The sequence below is a fragment of the Pleurodeles waltl genome, chromosome 3_1 (genome assembly GCF_031143425.1).
Source record: "Pleurodeles waltl isolate 20211129_DDA chromosome 3_1, aPleWal1.hap1.20221129, whole genome shotgun sequence".
Lineage (NCBI taxonomy): Eukaryota > Metazoa > Chordata > Amphibia > Caudata > Salamandridae > Pleurodeles > Pleurodeles waltl.
This window is the reverse complement of record NC_090440.1, coordinates 898853690-898873221: the sequence shown is the minus strand read 5'-3', so window position 1 is coordinate 898873221 and position 19532 is coordinate 898853690. Positions and strand designations below refer to the sequence as shown.

At 42.9% G+C, this 19532-nt stretch overlaps 2 protein-coding genes across 3 annotated transcripts in view; one reads left to right on the top strand and one right to left on the bottom strand.

Moving 5' to 3' along the window:
* SNIP1 (Smad nuclear interacting protein 1) overlaps window positions 1–8781 on the top strand; it is a 59917-nt gene extending 51136 nt beyond the window's left edge. The window contains exon 4 of the mRNA XM_069223875.1: window positions 6687–8781. Coding sequence (XP_069079976.1) covers window positions 6687–6972 — 286 coding nt within the window. The 3' untranslated portion in view covers window positions 6973–8781. The remainder of the gene's footprint in view (window positions 1–6686) is intronic.
* A 6447-nt stretch (window positions 8782–15228) lies between these two features.
* MEAF6 (MYST/Esa1 associated factor 6) overlaps window positions 15229–19532 on the bottom strand; it is a 115941-nt gene continuing 111637 nt past the window's right edge. For both annotated transcript variants that reach the window (XM_069223876.1, XM_069223877.1), the window contains one exon: window positions 15229–15987. In XM_069223876.1, the coding sequence (XP_069079977.1) occupies window positions 15979–15987 (9 nt within the window). In that variant the 3' untranslated portion in view covers window positions 15229–15978. The remainder of the gene's footprint in view (window positions 15988–19532) is intronic.

Here is a 19532-nt window from a genome sequence, read left to right as displayed (position 1 = left end):
CTTCTGCTGAAAGTTATGAAAAAATTGTACTTCTTGCCTTCCAGATGTCCTGCACAGGTTACGAAGCAGTTGGTTTTTGTTAGCTATTTAAAGAAGAACAATGTGAAATGTTCTTTTCACTAAAGCTTTATAACTGGCTCCCAGATGTTTGTATTGTCACAGTGACTTGGGGGTGGGTGGTGAAGGGGATGCAGGATCCCTTTATTTCTTATTTCATCAAGTTCTCATTTGATCATTTTTCTCTTGCCATCGTTCTGTGTTTTTCTTCTGTCTGAATAGCGTGCACTTAAAGATGTCATGTTATCTTTCTCTTTTTTTTTCTTAAGAAAAGCATTTTGGAAGCACAAACAGTCAGGGTTTATATATCACTGTATGCTTGGTAACCTGTTCCCTTTTGGAGGATTGAAGAAAGCAGAGTAAGGGACTGTTGCATGACTGCTGCACATTAGTCATCCTCGTCCAGCTAATACCACACTCCTCTTTCCATTTAGCTATGATTTGCATACTACAGAGTAAGACACTGTAGGAAGTTGGCTCTGTATGTGCTATTTCAAAGTAAGGAATAGCATGCACAGAGTCCAAGGGTTCCCCTTAGAGGTAAGATAGTGGCAAAAAGAGATAATACTAATGCTCTATTTTGTGGTAGTGTGGTCGAGCAGTAGGCTTATCAAAGGAGTAGTGTTAAGCATTTGTTGTACATACACACAGGCAATAAATGAGGAACACACACTCCGAGACAAATCCAGCCAATAGGTTTTGTTATAGAAAAATATATTTTCTTAGTTTATTTTAAGAACCACAGGTTCAAATTCTACATGTAATATCTCATTTGAAAGGTATTGCAGGTAAGTACTTTAGGAACTTTGAATAATTACAGTAGCATATATACTTTTCACATAAAACACAAATAGCTGTTTTAAAAGTGGACACAGTGCAATTTTCACAGTTCCTGGGGGAGGTAAAGTATTGTTAGTTTTAGCAGGTAAGTAAATTACCTACAGGGTTCAGTTTTGGGTCCAAGGTAGCCCACCGTTGGGGGTTCAGAGCAACCCCAAAGTTACCACACCAGCAGCTCAGGGCCGGTCAGGTGCAGAGGTCAAAGAGGTACCCAAAACACATAGGCTTCAATGGAGAGAAGGGGGTGCCCCGGTTCCAGTCTGCCAGCAGGTAAGTACCCGCGTCTTCGGAGGGCAGACCAGGGGGGTTTTGTAGGGCACCGGGGGGGACACAAGTCCACACAGACAGTACACCCTCAGCAGCACAGGGGCGGCCGGGTGCAGTGTGCAAACAAGCGTCGGGTTCTCTGTAGATTTCAATGGGAGACCAAGGGGTCTCTTTAGCGGTGCAGGCAGGCAAGGGGGGGGCTCCTCGGGGTAGCCACCACCTAGGCAAGGGAGAGGGCCTCCTGGGGGTCACTCCTGCACTGAAGTTCCGTTCCTTCAGGTGCTGGGGGCTGCGGGTGCAGGGTCTTTTCCAGCCGTCGGGACTTTAGGATCAGGCAGTCGCGGTCAGGGGGAGCCTCGGGATTCCCTCTGCAGGCATCGCTGTGGGGGCTCAGGGGGGACAACTTTGGTTACTCACGGTCTCGGAGTCGCTGGAGGGTCCTCCCTGAGGTGTTGGTTCTCCACCAGTCGAGTCGGGGTCGCCGGGTGCAGTGTTGCATGTCTCACGCTTCTTGCGGGGATTTGCAGGGGTCTTTAAATCTGCTCCTCTGTAACAAAGTTGCAGTTCTTTTGGAGCAGTGCCGCTGTCCTCTGGAGTTTCTTGTCTTTCTTGAAGCAGGGCAGTCCTCTGAGGATTCAGAGGTCGCTGGTCCTTGGGAAAGCGTCGCTGGAGCAGGTTTCTTCGGAAGGCAGGAGACAGGCCGGTAGGACTGGGGCCAAAGCAGTTGGTGTCTTCTTTCTTCTTCTGCAGGGGTTTTCAGCTCAGCAGTCCTCTTCTTCTTGTAAGTTGCAGGAATCTAAATTCTTAGGTTCAGGGAAGCCCTTAAATACTAAATTTAAGGGCGTGTTTAGGTCTGGGGGGTTAGTAGCCAATGGCTACTAGCCCTGAGGGTGGGTACACCCTCTTTGTGCCTCCTCCCAAGGGGAGGGGGTCACATTCCTATCCCTATTGGGGGAATCCTCCTTCTACAAGATGGAGGATTTCTAAAAGTCAGTCACCTCAGCTCAGGACACCTTAGGGGCTGTCCTGACTGGCCAGTGACTCCTCCTTGTTTTTCTCATTATCTCTCCTGGACTTGCCGCCAAAAGTGGGGGCTGTGTCCAGGGGGCGGGCATCTCCACTAGCTGGAGTGCCCTGGGGCATTGTAACACAAAGCTTGAGCCATTGAAGCTCACTGCTAGGTGTTACAGTTCCGGCAGGGGGGAGTTGTGAAGCACCTCCACCCAGAGCAGGCTTTGTTTCTGTCCTCAGAGAGCACAAAGGCTCTCACCGCATGGGGTCAGAAACTCGTCTCTCAGCAGCAGGCTGGCACAGACCAGTCAGTCCTGCACTGAACAATTGGGTAAAATACAGGGGGTATCTCTAAGATGCCCTCTGTGTGCATTTTTTAATAAATCCAACACTGGCATCAGTGTGGGTTTATTATTCTGAGAAGTTTGATACTAAACTTCCCAGTATTCAGTGTAGCCATTATGGAGCTGTGGAGTTCGTTTTTGACAGACTCCCAGCCCATATACTCTTATGGCTACTGTAGGAAGTTGGCTCTGTATGTGCTATTTCAAAGTAAGGAATAGCATGCACAGAGTCCAAGGGTTCCCCTTAGAGGTAAGATAGTGGCAAAAAGAGATAATACTAATGCTCTATTTTGTGGTAGTGTGGTCGAGCAGTAGGCTTATCCAAGGAGTAGTGTTAAGCATTTGTTGTACATACACATAGACAATAAATGAGGTACACACACTCAGAGACAAATCCAGCCAATAGGTTTTTGTATAGAAAAATATCTTTTCTTAGTTTATTTTAAGAACCACAGGTTCAAATTCTACATGTAATATCTCATTCGAAAGGTATTGCAGGTAAGTACTTTAGGAACTTCAAATCATCAAAATTGCATGTATACTTTTCAAGTTATTCACAAATAGCTGTTTTAAAAGTGGACACTTAGTGCAATTTTCACAGTTCCTAGGGGAGGTAAGTATTTGTTAGGTTAACCAGGTAAGTAAGACACTTACAGGGCTTAGTTCTTGGTCCAAGGTAGCCCACCGTTGGGGGTTCAGAGCAACCCCAAAGTCACCACACCAGCAGCTCAGGGCCGGTCAGGTGCAGAGTTCAAAGTGGTGCCCAAAACACATAGGCTAGAATGGAGAGAAGGGGGTGCCCCGGTTCCGGTCTACTTGCAGGTAAGTACCCGCGTCTTCGGAGGGCAGACCAGAGGGGTTTTGTAGGGCACCGGGGGGGACACAAGCCCACACAGAAATTTCACCCTCAGCGGCGCGGGGGCGGCCGGGTGCAGTGTAGAAACAAGCGTCGGGTTCGCAATGTTAGTCTATGAGAGATCTCGGGATCTCTTCAGCGCTGCAGGCAGGCAAGGGGGGGGGTTCCTCGGGGAAACCTCCACTTGATCAAGGGAGAGGGACTCCTGGGGGTCACTCCTCCAGTGAAAGTCCGGTCCTTCAGGTCCTGGGGGCTGCGGGTGCAGGGTCTCTCCCAGGTGTCGGGACTTAAGATTCAAAGAGTCGCGGTCAGGGGAAGCCTCGGGATTCCCTCTGCAGGCGGCGCTGTGGGGGCTCAGGGGGGACAGGTTTTTGTACTCACAGTCTTAGAGTAGTCCTGGGGTCCCTCCTGAGGTGTTGGATCGCCACCAGCCGAGTCGGGGTCGCCGGGTGCAGTGTTGCAAGTCTCACGCTTCTTGCGGGGAGCTTGCAGGGTTCTTTAAAGCTGCTGGAAACAAAGTTGCAGCTTTTCTTGGAGCAGGTCCGCTGTCCTCGGGAGTTTCTTGTCTTTTCGAAGCAGGGGCAGTCCTCAGAGGATGTCGAGGTCGCTGGTCCCTTTGGAAGGCGTCGCTGGAGCAGGATCTTTGGAAGGCAGGAGACAGGCCGGTGAGTTTCTGGAGCCAAGGCAGTTGTCGTCTTCTGGTCTTCCTCTGCAGGGGTTTTTCAGCTAGGCAGTCCTTCTTCTTGTAGTTTCAGGAATCTAATTTTCTAGGGTTCAGGGTAGCCCTTAAATACTAAATTTAAGGGCGTGTTTAGGTCTGGGGGGTTAGTAGCCAATGGCTACCAGCCCTGAGGGTGGGTACACCCTCTTTGTGCCTCCTCCCAAGGGGAGGGGGTCACAATCCTAACCCTATTGGGGGAATCCTCCATCTGCAAGATGGAGGATTTCTAAAAGTTAGAGTCACTTCAGCTCAGGACACCTTAGGGGCTGTCCTGACTGGCCAGTGACTCCTCCTTGTTTTTCTCATTATCTTCTCCGGCCTTGCCGCCAAAAGTGGGGCCTGGCCGGAGGGGGCGGGCAACTCCACTAGCTGGAGTGTCCTGCTGGGTTGGCACAAAGCCGCCAGGTGTGACAATTCCTGCCTGGGGGAGGTGTTAGCATCTCCACCCAGTGCAGGCTTTGTTACTGGCCTCAGAGTGACAAAGGCACTCTCCCCATGGGGCCAGCAACATGTCTCGGTTTGTGGCAGGCTGCTAAAACTAGTCAGCCTACACAGATAGTCGGTTAAGTTTCAGGGGGCACCTCTAAGGTGCCCTCTGGGGTGTATTTTACAATAAAATGTACACTGGCATCAGTGTGCATTTATTGTGCTGAGAAGTTTGATACCAAACTTCCCAGTTTTCAGTGTAGCCATTATGGTGCTGTGGAGTTCGTGTTTGACAAACTCCCAGACCATATACTCTTATGGCTACCCTGCACTTACAATGTCTAAGGTTTTGTTTAGACACTGTAGGGGTACCATGCTCATGCACTGGTACCCTCACCTATGGTATAGTGCACCCTGCCTTAGGGCTGTAAGGCCTGCTAGAGGGGTGTCTTACCTATACTGCATAGGCAGTGAGAGGCTGGCATGGCACCCTGAGGGGAGTGCCATGTCGACTTACTCGTTTTGTCCTCACTAGCACACACAAGCTGGCAAGCAGTGTGTCTGTGCTGGGTGAGAGGTCTCCAGGGTGGCATAAGACATGCTGCAGCCCTTAGAGACCTTCCTTGGCATCAGGGCCCTTGGTACTAGAAGTACCAGTTACAAGGGACTTATCTGAATGCCAGGGTGTGCCAATTGTGGATACAATGGTACATTTTAGGTGAAGGAACACTGGTGCTGGGGCCTGGTTAGCAGGGTCCCAGCACTCTTCTCAGTCAAGTCAGCATCAGTATCAGGCAAAAAGTGGGGGGTAACTGCAACAGGGAGCCATTTCTTTACAGCTACCCTGCACTTACAATGTCTAAGGTTTTGCTTAGACACTGTAGGGGTATTGTGCTCATGCACATATGCCCTCACCTGTGGTATAGTGCACCCTGCCTTAGGGCTGTAAGGCCTACTAGAGGAGTGACTTACCTATGCCACAGGCAGTGGGAGGTTGGCATGGCACCCTGAGGGGAGTGCCATGTCGACTTAGTCATTTTCTCCCCATCAGCACACACAAGCTGGCAAGCAGTGTGTCTGTGCTGAGTGAGGGGTCCCTAGGGTGGCATAAGACATGCTGCAGCCCTTAGAGACCTTCCCTGGCATCAGGGCCCTTGGTACCAGGGGTACCAGTTACAAGGGACTTACCTAGGTGCCAGGGTTGTGCAATTGTGGAAACAATGGTACATTTTAGGTGAAAGAACACTGGTGCTGGGGCCTGGTTAGCAGGGTCCCAGCACACTTCTCAGTCAAGTCAGCATCAGTATCAGGCAAAAAGTGGGGGTTAACTGCAACAGGGAGCCATTTCTTTACAGACACCTAAAAGACATAAGGGTATTGACCAGGTAGGAACTGTGCCTAGTATGTCCTCAAATATTTCATTTCAAGGGTGTAGCTATCATTGGTGCAGGAGGTCATGGTTGTGAGGGTCCAGCCACACATCTGTTATGGCTGGCTTGCTCAACCCAACCAGTTGAGAAGGGAGCCTATTTCCTTGCTTGCATTACAGACCAGCACATCCTTTCTACAGCATTTCAATAAGTGGTAATTTACTCCCTCCAGTCTTTCTTTTTAATGGTTAATTACTGGAGAACTGTTTCTTTCAACCCCCTCTCCCCTCATATATTTGTAATGCAATTGTCCCCAACATATTTGCAATGTAAGAAGCCAGAAAATGACCCCCTGAGAAACGTTCAGATACAAATCCAGGCGCGTGTAGGGTCCACGTTATTATAATGCAGACACATGCCATATACAAATCAAAGGGTGAGTTGGATTGTGTGGCTAGTCATGACTGCACTGTAGTTCTTGATTCAATGTTGTATTATGTATTACCTTTCTCTTGTTTACATTTTTACACATATTCGTCTCTCTTCAGCATTCTAGTCTGATTCCATTTGAATAGTGCATATACCACATTAAATGCTTAAAATCCTTCCCAGTGGTCTATACGAGGCTACGAGTGTGCTTGTCTTGTTTAGCATGTATCCTCCGCTCTCTCGGATGCTTTTCACCTTCTGTCAATGGAAAGTTTTGCCAAGTATGTCCATGGTTTACCTGTAATCCAGTGTTTATTATACTGTAGTATATGGTTTCATAATCTGTACATCCTTTTCTTTTCTAGACTGGTTGAGTTTACCCGCACTAACGGTCAAGTTGGTCGCAGAGTGAGGCCATACATCATTGATCTTGGCTCTGGCAATGGAACCTACCTCAACAACCAGAAGATCGAGCCCCAGCGTTACTATGAACTGAAAGAGAAAGATGTACTAAAATTTGGCTTCAGCAGCAGGGAATATGTTGTCCTGCATGAATCCTCTGATACGTCTGAGGTGGACAAAAACCCAAATGCAGATGATGATGAGGAGGACGAAGGCGTGGAGGAAAATGATATTGGTGAAGAAAAGTGATACAGTTGAAGAAAAAGTAAAAGGTTGCAAACATTAGAAATCCAACTACGACGTTAGTCAATAATCCTCAAGACATAAATTCCATTTATGGCCTTAATTGTTTCTCCTAGTTGATATATTTTGGCGCATTTTCCTTGGAGTTTGGGAATGTTGAATGGAGTAGAACCATAGTGATCCATATGTCAAACCAATGTAATGTTCTCTATCGGAAAAAAAAAAATTCACAGAAGAATGTGAGTTTGGGGTGTGGAGAATTGTGTTGGTCCCAGTCACTGTAGGTAGGAATCTTGGAGCTCAATACACTGCCATGCTGCTGGACCCTGTGTTAAAAAAATGCCTCAGATGCTTTTACGGAGCATCACTTTTTTTTTTTTTTAATCTCCCCTGGAAGAAGGAATTAAAATTATCTCCACTAAACACTGTATCTTTTCAAGAACCTCTGTGGAAGGTTGAATTTCGAAACCTCTTTTGTAAGGTTTAATTTATGTGACTTGTTTCATTCTTTGTCAGCTCTCGGGAGACACTGAATTCTAGTGGTGACATACCTATCTGCACTAAAATTTAGAACATATTAAGGTGTTAATGTTCAACCTTTATTTATCAGTCTTTAACAACAAAAAATGCTTTTTCATTTATATGATGATGGTTTTACACAGTGGAATTTAGGATCTCTTCCCAGTAGCGTTTCTTTTCCTTTTGTAACATGGTTATTCTTGGATAATGCATCTAATATGTAAATAGACTCTCCATATCAGATTTATTGTGGGAAGCTCCCCAAAACAAGTGCACATTATACAGATTTTAGGCCAGATGTCATAGTTTCATATAAGCAAAGATACTCTGAAAAATGTGTCAACAACGGCATTGGTTTGTTAAAAAAAATAAACAAACAATAATTGCAGTTTAAATGTCCAGAACAGGTAACTGTAGATTTGTAATGTCCGCATGCCACTGTCCTGATATTCGCTATGCTTCTTGGTATCCAAGCCTAAACAGAAAAAAAGACTAGATGGAAAACATTTGTCTATAATGAACTTTTAATGTTGCTAGATATGTTTTCATATGCTTTTGTGAGATGTTGTACTACTTATTTACTGGAATAGTTGCGTCCTCACAGTTATAAGTGCAACCTGCAGATTTTAATATGTTTTTCTGCTGTTTTGCAAATCACAGCTAGTTGAAAGAGCCAATACTGACTTTTCCAATTGACATCGGACTAGACAATTTATACTTCATTTCTAATGTAAGGTGTCACATTCCTTATTTTGGATTTTTTTTTTTAATGGCGATTTGGGGTGCACGGTGCCCAGTATAGTACTAAAAACAACTTAAATCTGGCTCAAATGAAATGCTGTTGTACTGGAATCTTTTGCATAGTGATTGCAAGATTATAGACTATATGGAACATATTCCTTCTAATCTGTTGTAAGTAGAGCACATACAAGTTTGACCTGTATGCTGGTTAACTTGCGTCTGCATTTCTTATATATTCCATGGGTTCAGACTTTGCTTGTCAGACAGGTCTCAGCATTTTCCAGGAAGCGTGGATTGTACAGTTTAATGTATCTGATTTAGTTTAACTGACTGATATGCCCTTTGCTGTGTTATAAATTTAATGTACATAGCCCTAAACCATTCACCATATTGTAATCGTTTTCAAATCTCTTTATTTGGCGGTGTGCAGTTATATCCTCACAGACTATAAAAAGGTTAACTCTGTAAATATAAATGTTTGCACATCACATAAAAATGTACATATGAAGATCAAAGCAGCTGAAAGTTAGCCAAATAAATTGATAATGTTTGAAATGCTAGTGTAATTATTATACCTTTGTTTTTCTTTTTACAGTTTGTAGTGGTGTCTGCTGTCGTACCTGCTTTTTTTTCCCCACTCATAGACTTATAATATTAAGAGGAAGAAATGCTTGTGCTCTTTGTTCCATGAGTGCACATTATTTAAGTAGACTGTGTCCATACCTGTCGTTTTCAAGAAAGGCAGTTATAACAGACATCTCTTTTGAGCACTGTACAATACTTTTCAAATTTGTCAAAATAAATGTATTTTATTACCTAAAAGACACTTTTTGTTTTAGTTTTTTTGTCCCCAAGAGGAGGGACTGCTATAAGCATATTCACAGTGAATAGTGATTACTGACACTGAGCAAAGCAGTGTGGATGTCTGTTTCAATTACTTGCTTGTAGTGTTCAATAGGATCTCAGCTCTTTCCCTCCAACTGCCGTTTTACTGAAGAAGTGAAGGTGAGATAAGCCTGATGAACATATAAACAAGATCAAACGACCACTGCCAAAGCCTCACTGGTCTAGATGTATGTAACCTCTTAGCTGCTCGGCCTTTTTCTGACCCCCTAGGACCCACTAGTGCTGAGCCCTTTATTTTTTGGCTATTTGGGGTAGCTCACGCTTAGGGTGCCATAACTTTTCTTCCCCCACCCCCCCACATAAGGTATCCACACCAAATTTGCACCCTTTTTACCCAATGTTCTAGGGAATCTAAAGGTACCCATGGTTTGTGGATTTCCTTGAAGGGACCAAGGGAATAGCCAAAACATAGCAACGGTTTGAGTTATTTTTTTTTTTAAAGGAAAAATAGGGGGAAAAGTCCTCTAGATAAGTGTCTGGTTATTTTTTTTCCTACAAAATTGAACTCACAGACTTTTTGGTGTACCAAAGCCACCATCTACCCAGCTTTCAGGAACACACATAGATGAATTTTAAAAAACGAACTTTGTACCATAGTTTTGGCATTTTTCTAAGAGGTAGCCCATTTTCCCTATTCTGTTTGTGCTCTCAACCTGCTTCCAATTTGTGGTGGAAACCAGTGTGAAGCCCATGAGTGATCTAGAAAAGCTGTAGACAAAGTCCCGAAATTAGCAATGGGTCATTAGTGTAGACCCCTTAAGCCTTTCCCAAGGAAAGAAATATTGAAATGTATAGGAAAAAAAACAGGCATTTGTGGCAGTATTTTCATCTGTAACTTTCTGTCAAGGTGGCTGAATTAAAAACTCAATATATCATTACTTCCGCTAGACCCTTCTGGTTGCGGGGATATGTAGGGTTTGTAGGTTCTCCAAACGCCCAGGGTACCAGAGGCAGCAACTGAGCTGCACCGTACAATGGTTTTTCATAGAGTACATAGTATAGACCAATCTGTATAGGGAAGTAGGCAGAGTGGAAAATGGGTGTCAAGGAAATCTATGTATTTCTGAAATGGGAACAAGATATGGAGTTTAGATGCAGTGGTTATTTGTGCATCTCTGAACTTGTAGGTACTTATACTAGTGTATGATTTAGAGGGTATTTTTTTTAAATGTCTTTTTTTTATTTTTTATTCACTGACTTACATTTGAACGCCACAAATGTAGCAAAATCCATTTGCTAACAACAAATGTTCTACTATTCTATGCTCCCACAAGTCTTCCGATAAAAATTGTACCTCACTTGTGTGGGTAGGCCGAGTGGCCTCAACAGGAAATGGCTGAAAACGCAACATGGACACATTGCATTTTTCCACCAAAAACGGACCCCTTTTTTCCTATGTGAATAGCTTTAGATTTTGGACAATAGCGCAGCTGGCACCTACGGAAACCTAGCCAACCAGTACATTTTTGACACCTAGGAGTATCCAGGGTGGGCTGACTTATGTGGCTCTCAGTGGGTTTTTTCTTTTTACTCTGAATCCTTTGCAAACTCCAATTGAAAATAACACATTTCTCTCATTTTTGTGATAGAAAGTTCTGGAATTTGCAGGTAGCCAAATTTCCCTAGAGAGAAAGTCAAACTATGAAAAACTGTAGTTTTTGACACACAGGGTAGCAAATGTACCATCCACTGTTATGTGCAGTACCGTGACTGTAATGCACTTACCATACAGTTCTGACAGAAGATGAACATAGGAAGCAGGTCAAGCATAAACGTGGCATACCAAAACCTGAAGGAGAGCAAGACTTTGGACTCCGACTACAACATTGGCAGCTAGGACAAGCTCTCCCCCCTCTCCCCCCCCCCCCCTCCCCCTCCCCCCCCCCCAAAAAAAAAAACTTGCGGGCCTCTCCAGGGCTGGTCCTTTACTTCCCCCTGAAGACTACCTGGACGAGGCTATGGACTTGTGAGAAAGATGGAGCAAGGAGAAAGTGAAAACCGCTCCCTGCAAAATACACCGTTTAGTTGGATGGGAGGCCTGCTGAAAATGTGCCTGGTGACTAGGTCGCAAAACTAGGAGTAAAATGAACCCAAGATCTTCTGAAACAGCCCATAGTGGTTCAGCCTTTTAAAGATCCTGACCTTTAACCCCTGAAATTAAAGGGGTCTGAAGACTTATTCCAGGTCCCAGAACACAGCTCCCTGCTACTGGAGCACAAGGGAGGAGCTCCCGCATGGCAGAAGCAGAAAAGATGTTGCAGGCTCCCACTCAGCACAGAGCCCTGCGTTGGGAGCCATCTGGGGGTGAGGGGGCTTTGGTGCCCCCCACCCCCTTTACAACTTGCCTTGTGGGGTGTCCCGGGCACCCCTATTTATAAATATATATTTTTTTAAAATACATATAGATTGCGGATCTTGCAAACACAACAGGAGAACTGCTACTATAATATTCACTGCTCCACGAAGGGAGTACGACACACTGGGCTTGACCTGCATGTTTTTCTCTGCTTGTCGTGGTGTCGGGGGCAAATGCTGTGGGAACAACAGAAAATGCAGCAGTCTTCCCACGATGATTTTTTTCAAACTGACCCGAATTTTCTGGGGTCATAAAATGCATGACCTCCCTCCTGTTTTGTAGTGATTTTAATCCTCCATTGGCTGGCCCTTTTGCTCAACAGTTGGAAATAAAGGGTCTTCTAGTGGCCAGTTCTATAGTTACATTTTATGTTGTCTAAATATGTTAAAGACTCTGCTACATGCAATGTTGATTTTAAATGCTTTATTGACCATATTTGTCTGACAGTGGTTTGTGATAAACATTGCAATGTTTGCCGACAATGATCGCATTTAAACATTGTTACTGATCTCAATGGCGATTGATTTTTATTTTTTTTATTATAGGTGGTTGTTGGGCTTTTCACATAGTGACTCCTTGCTAAAGCCAATAGACCTGCCTTGTATTATTGTTGTTAGGGCCTCTTGACAAAGCCAATAGGCCTGCCATATATACTGATGTGGTGGCCTTTGATGAAGTCAAGATGCCTTCTATTCAGGGCCACTGGAGTTATGTGCTTCTGTCACTATTTTCACATAATTAAGGATTTGTGTATTTGCCACTTAATCCATCTCCTGCTGCATAATCTGCAGAGTTTATCCAATTTTTGTTTCCAGCTCAAACAGATCAAATTTACTAAACATGCAGTGATCTGTTCACACGCTTTGGCAGACCCACCACAAAAGTTACCTGGTCATTTTTCAGTTGCCTATTTATGTATTTGATTTTTAAACTGGTACTAATGAAATTAAGTCTTTGACCTGACAATATTCCCATGGGTGGAAAATACAAAATAATGAATACCATAAATAAATTATGCCAGATAATTTGCCTTTTTTTGCTGCATAGTCTAGTCAACCCTGCCACATCCCATGCTCCCCTCCAGCGTAATTCCAGTGGCCCTGCTCACATTACTTTTGTAATGACTCTGACAAAGCCAGTAGCTTGCCATAAACTGATTCTCATTCTCTCTCTCTCTCTCTCTCCCCCCCCCCCCCCCCCAATATTGTGATGTTCTACCTGGTATAGTTGAGGGGTACTGTGTTTTTGGGTGTCCAGACCCATTAGGGATCAAATGTGATTTCAGAATATCATTCAATGTATTTCAATCTGCCTGATGTATATATTTGTAAACAAATGCACAGTATTTAGTAGTGGGTGTGAAATAAATTTACTTTACGCTTTTCAAGGAAAAGGCACTGACTGGAAAATCATTTATTGAGTGCTAACAAACTGGGATTACTACCCTGACTAAACCGCCACCGTTGCTGATTACAAACCTGACTGCCGTCATCACGTCTCAATCAGGGATCCTGGCGAGACGATGGTCTTCTGGCACCGCCAACCACCAATCTTGTAATAGGACAGTCCGACCTCCACTGCAAGTTGACGGTCTTCGGACCCACAGACTCCTAATCAGGCCATATATGTCATATTTACTATGTACAAGTTTAGAATCGGTTTAAATAACCTGTATTTGCTTTCCTCCATCTACTGCTTTTCTTTACACTTAGGTTTTCCTCCTTCTCCAGCCAGCCTCTGATGTCTCAATTACTGTACTTTCTTGATAACCGTGGAGGAGTTTTTTCTCACACTTGCTCATCTTCCTTCTTGAGACTTTTTTTTTTTTTTAAACATTTTCTACTGCACAGATTTAGCATAGGAAGATTGACTTTTTACCTACATTTCATAGTTTCACTGCATATAAATTAATAATTAGATTTCTACATTCATTAAATTGTCTGCAGGAAAAAAAAACCATAGTGGCTCCCTACATTATGCAGGCAGTCTTTCACTTCAAATGCTGTGCTCCTCGCTTGTCTTGTAGGTACGATGAATGTGGACATAACATTTGTAACATTACTGGAAATAATTTAGATTGACCATCACGCTCAGCTGAACTAGATACTGCAACTTCTAAGAGATACGTTTATATACACAATACTGTATCTGTTGGCGGGCTCTGGAAATAATGGCATGGCAAAAATAAATAAAAACTGCCAAAAATTACATGTTCTAAAGTAATTATAACACATTCAAGGTTCCTCCATTCTCAAGTTTAAGCAATTCCTCGTATATCACAATTAACACCTCAATCAAGCTTACTGGGTGGTGCCGTATAGACAAGGTCCCTCAAGCCAACCCATCATTGTATACACCTGGCAATTTCTACCCGAGTTCCAAAGTGTATGTAAAGTCTGCTCATTAAAGATGTCCATCATCCTGGCTGCCTGCCAGTTCTGTGTCTGTCTGCACCCCGCCGATGGTAGTGGGGATATTGTGTATATAAATGTATCTCGTAGGATTTTTAAGCAGTGTAAATGAATTAGACCATTATCATGATGGTGTGTGATGTTCCAAAATGCCACCTACTGAGACAGTGGGTGTTTACAATATGTGTTCACAGTGGTCCATTGTTTACATAAAAAAAAAAAAAAACATTTTAGTGAAAGCAATGTATTAGATGGTGTGTCAAACTCCCACTCCATACCGTGATCAAGGCTACAGTCGAAATGCATTGGGCAAGGAGGTGTCTGTTGCCAATAAAGTGGAACTTTCGAAATTGGAGTGTCTGGGTCCTGCCGTTATACGTATTGGGAGAAGTGTAGCTTGTGGGAACACTGTGTAGTTGAAGATACAGGAATACCTTTCAATACTCTATGCTGTTCCCATATATGTTAAAAACATTTGCAGGTTCTGTGATCTACTTTATTCTGACACTTGCTCTGCCACAGATCTAACCATTTGCTATACCATAAATAATAAAAAGAAGTTAAAAGGTGGTTACATGAAATTGTTCCAGCCACTTTATCTGTGAAGTTATGATGATGTAACTTAGGTACTGGAACCTGAATATGAGTCACTGCAACAGAAGATGCAGATTCTTGAATCTGTGCTAGACGCCTAAAATTATCTGCTTCTGTTTTCTACCATTTACCCAGACTAGTCTAATTATGCTTCCTTTTAGCTGACCTCAGAAAATAAGCAAGGCACGTCAACAGCCTGGAGTTCAAGAGTCCTATTGAGTCCCTTACAGCAGTCATCTTCCAGTGGTAACCAAAACAGATACAACAAATAAACTACTGCCAAATGAAATATAAAAAAGCGTACTTTCTGCATATAGTTGCAAATATATAACAGTGCCACATAAGCATCAAATCAAAGGTTCTATAATATGTAATAGATGTCACAGTTCCTTAAAAGTGCATTGAATGCAATGCTAAAAGATTGTTTCTATGCTCAAAGTTAACTAATCAACAGAAGAAAACACAAACCTTCACCATACACAGAATGAATCATACTTTGCTCTGGTGACAGTGGACACACAAATGTTATAGCAATACATGCAGAATTGTGTTAGGAGATTTTAGGTTAACTTTAACTGCACTTAAAGCCATGTTAACTTTATTAACAGTCAAGGACACATTCACACAATTTTGCCTTGAAATACAGAATTTGTTCCAAGGTACAGTTTTTTTTCACGTTCATTACCTTGTGACACAAATTTAATTAAAAAGGAAAACCAATACTGTAAACAAGAATACTACAACTTAGTTTATTTCTTGGCAAACTGTACACATTCCTGCTCCAAAAAAAGGGGAAGATGGCCAATTCATGTTCAAATTGTGCAGTGGTAACAATGGCATAGTTTGAAACTTTATATCTTGAGTTCTACAGAGCTAATCTTTTGTGGGCATGTCATTGAGAGAAGTGCTGCAAAGGAATTTTGAGAACGTGTGCATGAATTTAGATCATTTGGAACTTTAAGTACATACATAAAGTATGCAGGCACCATATTACAAAACACAAATATTCTGTCAAATCAAACAGTGTATGATACATATATAACCAAAGTGAAAAATGCAACAAAGTACAAAAAAGCATGTTGTTACAGAATGCATATGTACAACCTCAAGCAGAAATTCAATCCTATAACATTTACACAAAATAAAATTATTCTCAGACGTTATCACAGAAACAGTACCAAGTGGGAGTATTTCCTACCACTTGCTCAGGGAAAATACAGTGCTCTAACATTCTGAAACTGTAGGAATTTTAGTGGATTGAGGTCTGTGTGTTCCACGTGCTATGGTCAGAAATGCAAAACAATGAAAATAGAGGATGTTTCAATGCTGTTTCACAGAAGGGATTCTCCCCTCATAGTTTTGCAAAGGGACACCATAAGCTGTAGACAAACATTCCTGGAGTTCTCTATTTCGGTCAGTTCAGCTTGTTTTCTCTCACTGTAGATTCACACAAGACAGGGCCTGTAAGATTTTGTCTGGAGTCTTCTAGTAGTCCTGCAGAATAAAAAAAAAATAAAAAAAACAGTAGTGTGTGTGATCTAATTTGATAAGTGAATCCATTGTTCTGTCTCCCATTTACATTCATAAAACCATCTACAAGTCGACCTTTTGGCTTAAAGATACTGATAAATGGTGACAGAGCATTGTCAGAAGTCATAAATGAACCCTTTCCACACTATAATATAGTTTTAACACAAACAATATGGGGAACACCAATGCTTGGGCTTGTTTGAAACTGAAGACATATCAAGCCAGTCATGTTCAAGATACCATGAAACAAGCTTAAATGAAAGATGAAAAATAACTCACAAAAAGGGTAACACAGACACTGGATCAATAAGTGTGTCAGCATTGGGACAGTACATCAACAACCTACCAGTATCTGAAAGTACTTTCAAACAAGATTCTAGAGAAATCTTTTAAGAACTTCAATCAGGTGATTGGACGAGGGTATCATCTTAATGTGCAGATCATCAGCGGACTAACCATTTAAAAACAAATGTAAAAGGCAAACAAAAATATGGTGAACTCTTTCTGGGAACCGGACTATGGCAAATTCATAGGTGTATTACCTTAAATGAATGAAAACAAGTTAACAACTATTTGCAAAGATCATAGATAAGTACATTTCATTAGAAACAAAGACTGTGTCCCGAAGAGGGTGGTTGGATAGACTGGCCCACTAAAATCCTGCATCTATACATATGAACATTTGAGGGAGATCACAGGGGTTCTCACTAGAACATTTGTTTGAAGAAGGAATATTTGGATATTTAAAAATATGGAAAGCAAATTTATGTATTTCGAAGAGTTTGTATTACCATTTATGAACTTCGGAAGATGTTTATGTGCAACTGTGTAAAAACAAATGTTCTTTTGATATGTTTTCTAACAGGAGAAATAGAAAATCAAGACTGCTCGAAAAACAGCTGTTTTAATGTAAATTAGATGCTTCTTGCTTGGGTGGGATAAGAATAATTTAGGGATAGACAAAGCACAATGAAGAAATATTAACAGGAAAAATGTTTTGTTCTAAAGGTTATATATGACTATTTTGCCATGGCTATTCTCAAAATATAACCTCTCTCCACGTCAATCTTTAATACCGCCCAAAGAAAAAATAACATGCACTTTAATGATTCCTACCATTCTATTTAATTATATGGAATTTTGTTTTTGTAATCTAAAAATTATTTCTGGGGGTTTTGGAAGGGTGCTCCTGAAATTATGGGGTTGGTTGGTGTAAGGAAATGCCTCCTTGGCATGGTTACCCCCTGACTTTTTGCCTTTGCTGATGCTAAGTTTTGATTTGAAAGTGTGCTGAGGCCTGCTAACCAGGCCCCAGCACCAGTGTTCTTTCCCTAACCTGTACTTTTGTTTTCACAATTGGCACACCCTGGCATCCAGGTAAGTCCCTTGTAACTGGTACCCCTGGTACCAAGGGCCCTGATGCCAGGGAAGGTCTCTAAGGGATGCAGCGTGTCTTATGCCACCCTGGGGACCCCTCACTCAGCACAGACACACTGCTTGCCAGCTTGTGTGTGCTGGTGAGGACAAAACGAGTAAGTCGACATGGCACTCCCCTCAGGGTGCCATGTCAACCTCACACTGCCTATGCAGTATAGATAAGTCACCCCTCTAGCAGGCCTTACAGCCCTAAGGCAGGGTGCACTATACCATAGGTGAGGGCACCAGTACATGAGCACTGTGCCCCTACAGCAGAGATCTTCAATCTGGGGGTCGGGACCCCCAGGGGGGCCGTGGAGTCCTGGAAAGGGGGTCCCGCAGTCCCCCAGCCGATCCTCAAAATGCCTCAGCTGAACTTTGAGTCTCCTGTGCTGTGAAAGCTGCACAGACAGCTGAGGCCTTCCCAGGGGTCTGCTTCCTGAATGAAATGCAAATGTGCTCTATGAGCTCATCTGCAAATGTAAAGGGTGCTTGGGAGCAGCTTTAAATGATGGAATCACTCAAAGCTTTGGGACGACAAATATTTATTCTTTTTGAGGGTAGTGCAAAGAGTTAACAACTGGGCTGTGAAGTGCCTGCTTTTAATTGTAATTGTATTTCCACAGTGCTTACTTCACCTGGAGGTGTTGAAGGGACAGCTATTAAAAAAAAAAAAAAGGTATTGTATATGCTCTGGTATTACTTAAATCTACATTGTGGAACCACAGTTTTGTCTTAAACCTTTTTGTAGTGGCCTATCTTATACTGTATGTAATGCAAGTATAAAATAATGCCTCACATATTCACAGTGCTTTCTGTCACAGTCTGTGACCTCATGGCACTAAAAATACACAAGTCACTATTCTCAATTGAACTAACCAAGATTTCGTTCTGTCGCTCTCTAGTTACACGCAGACCTCTGCAGTGCATTAACTAATAGAGGTTTCATAATGCATTTACCAATAAGTAACAACTTTCTTTTATTTATTTTTCATTTAAGCTGGCTGTTATTTTATATGTAGCTATCTGACAGTGAAAGGCCTAAAAAAACGTAGAGAATATTTTGAGTTTATTTATGAGAGGCTTGCGCTGCTGGAGCATCACCTTTTTTGATGCTCCAGCGGCACAGGCCTCTCAATCATACCTATGAGGTGACGCAAAGCCTTCCTGAGTGGCTTTAAATGGCGTTGTAGATATGGAGAAAGGCAAAGCAGCGCAAGCTGCTGCATTGCCTTACTTTGCGTCGAGGAGGCGTTCCATGGGAGTAGTGGTGGGTGTTCCCATGCAACACGCATGGATTTGACAAAATCACGTAAACTGGAGCAGTGCCAAAACCTTACGCCTCCCTAGAGAGGCATAATGAGGAGAAATGTTTTCTTTTCTCATTGTTCTTTCCTCTTTCCATGTGTGTTGCATTCTGCTGCACATATAGAAAGAGGTACAATGCCTCTCTGGATTGTTTTTGTGCCCTTCCTGCACAAATACAATCCTGCCTATATTGTGGGAAATGGGGACGTTTATTATTGTTGATGATGAGGTGTACCAGGTTCTAGACATTTTTATCAGAAGGGGGTCCTTACACCTAAATTTTTTTAAGAGGGGGTCCCGGCATCAAAAAGTTTGAAGACCTCTGCCCTACAGTGTCTAAGCACAACCTTAGACATTGTAAGTGCAGGGTAGCCATAAGAGTATATGGTCTGGGAGTCTGTCAAACACGAACTCCACAGCACCATAATGGCTGCACTGAAAACTGGGAAGTTTGGTATCAAACTTCTCAGCACAATAAATGCACACTGATTCCAGTGTACATTTTATTGTAACATACACCCCAGAGGGCACCTTAGAGGTGCCCCCTGAAACCTTAACCAACTACCCGTGTAGGCTGACTGGTTTTAGCAGCCTGCCACACTCGAGACATGTTGCTGGCAACATGGGGAGAGTGCCTTTGTCACTCTGTGGCTAGTAACAAAGCCTGTACTGGGTGGAGATGCTTATCAACTCCCCCTTGCAGGACTGTAACACCTGGCGGTGAGCCTCAAAGGCTCACCCCCTTTGTTACAGCACCCCAGGGCATTTCAGCTAGTGGAGTTGCC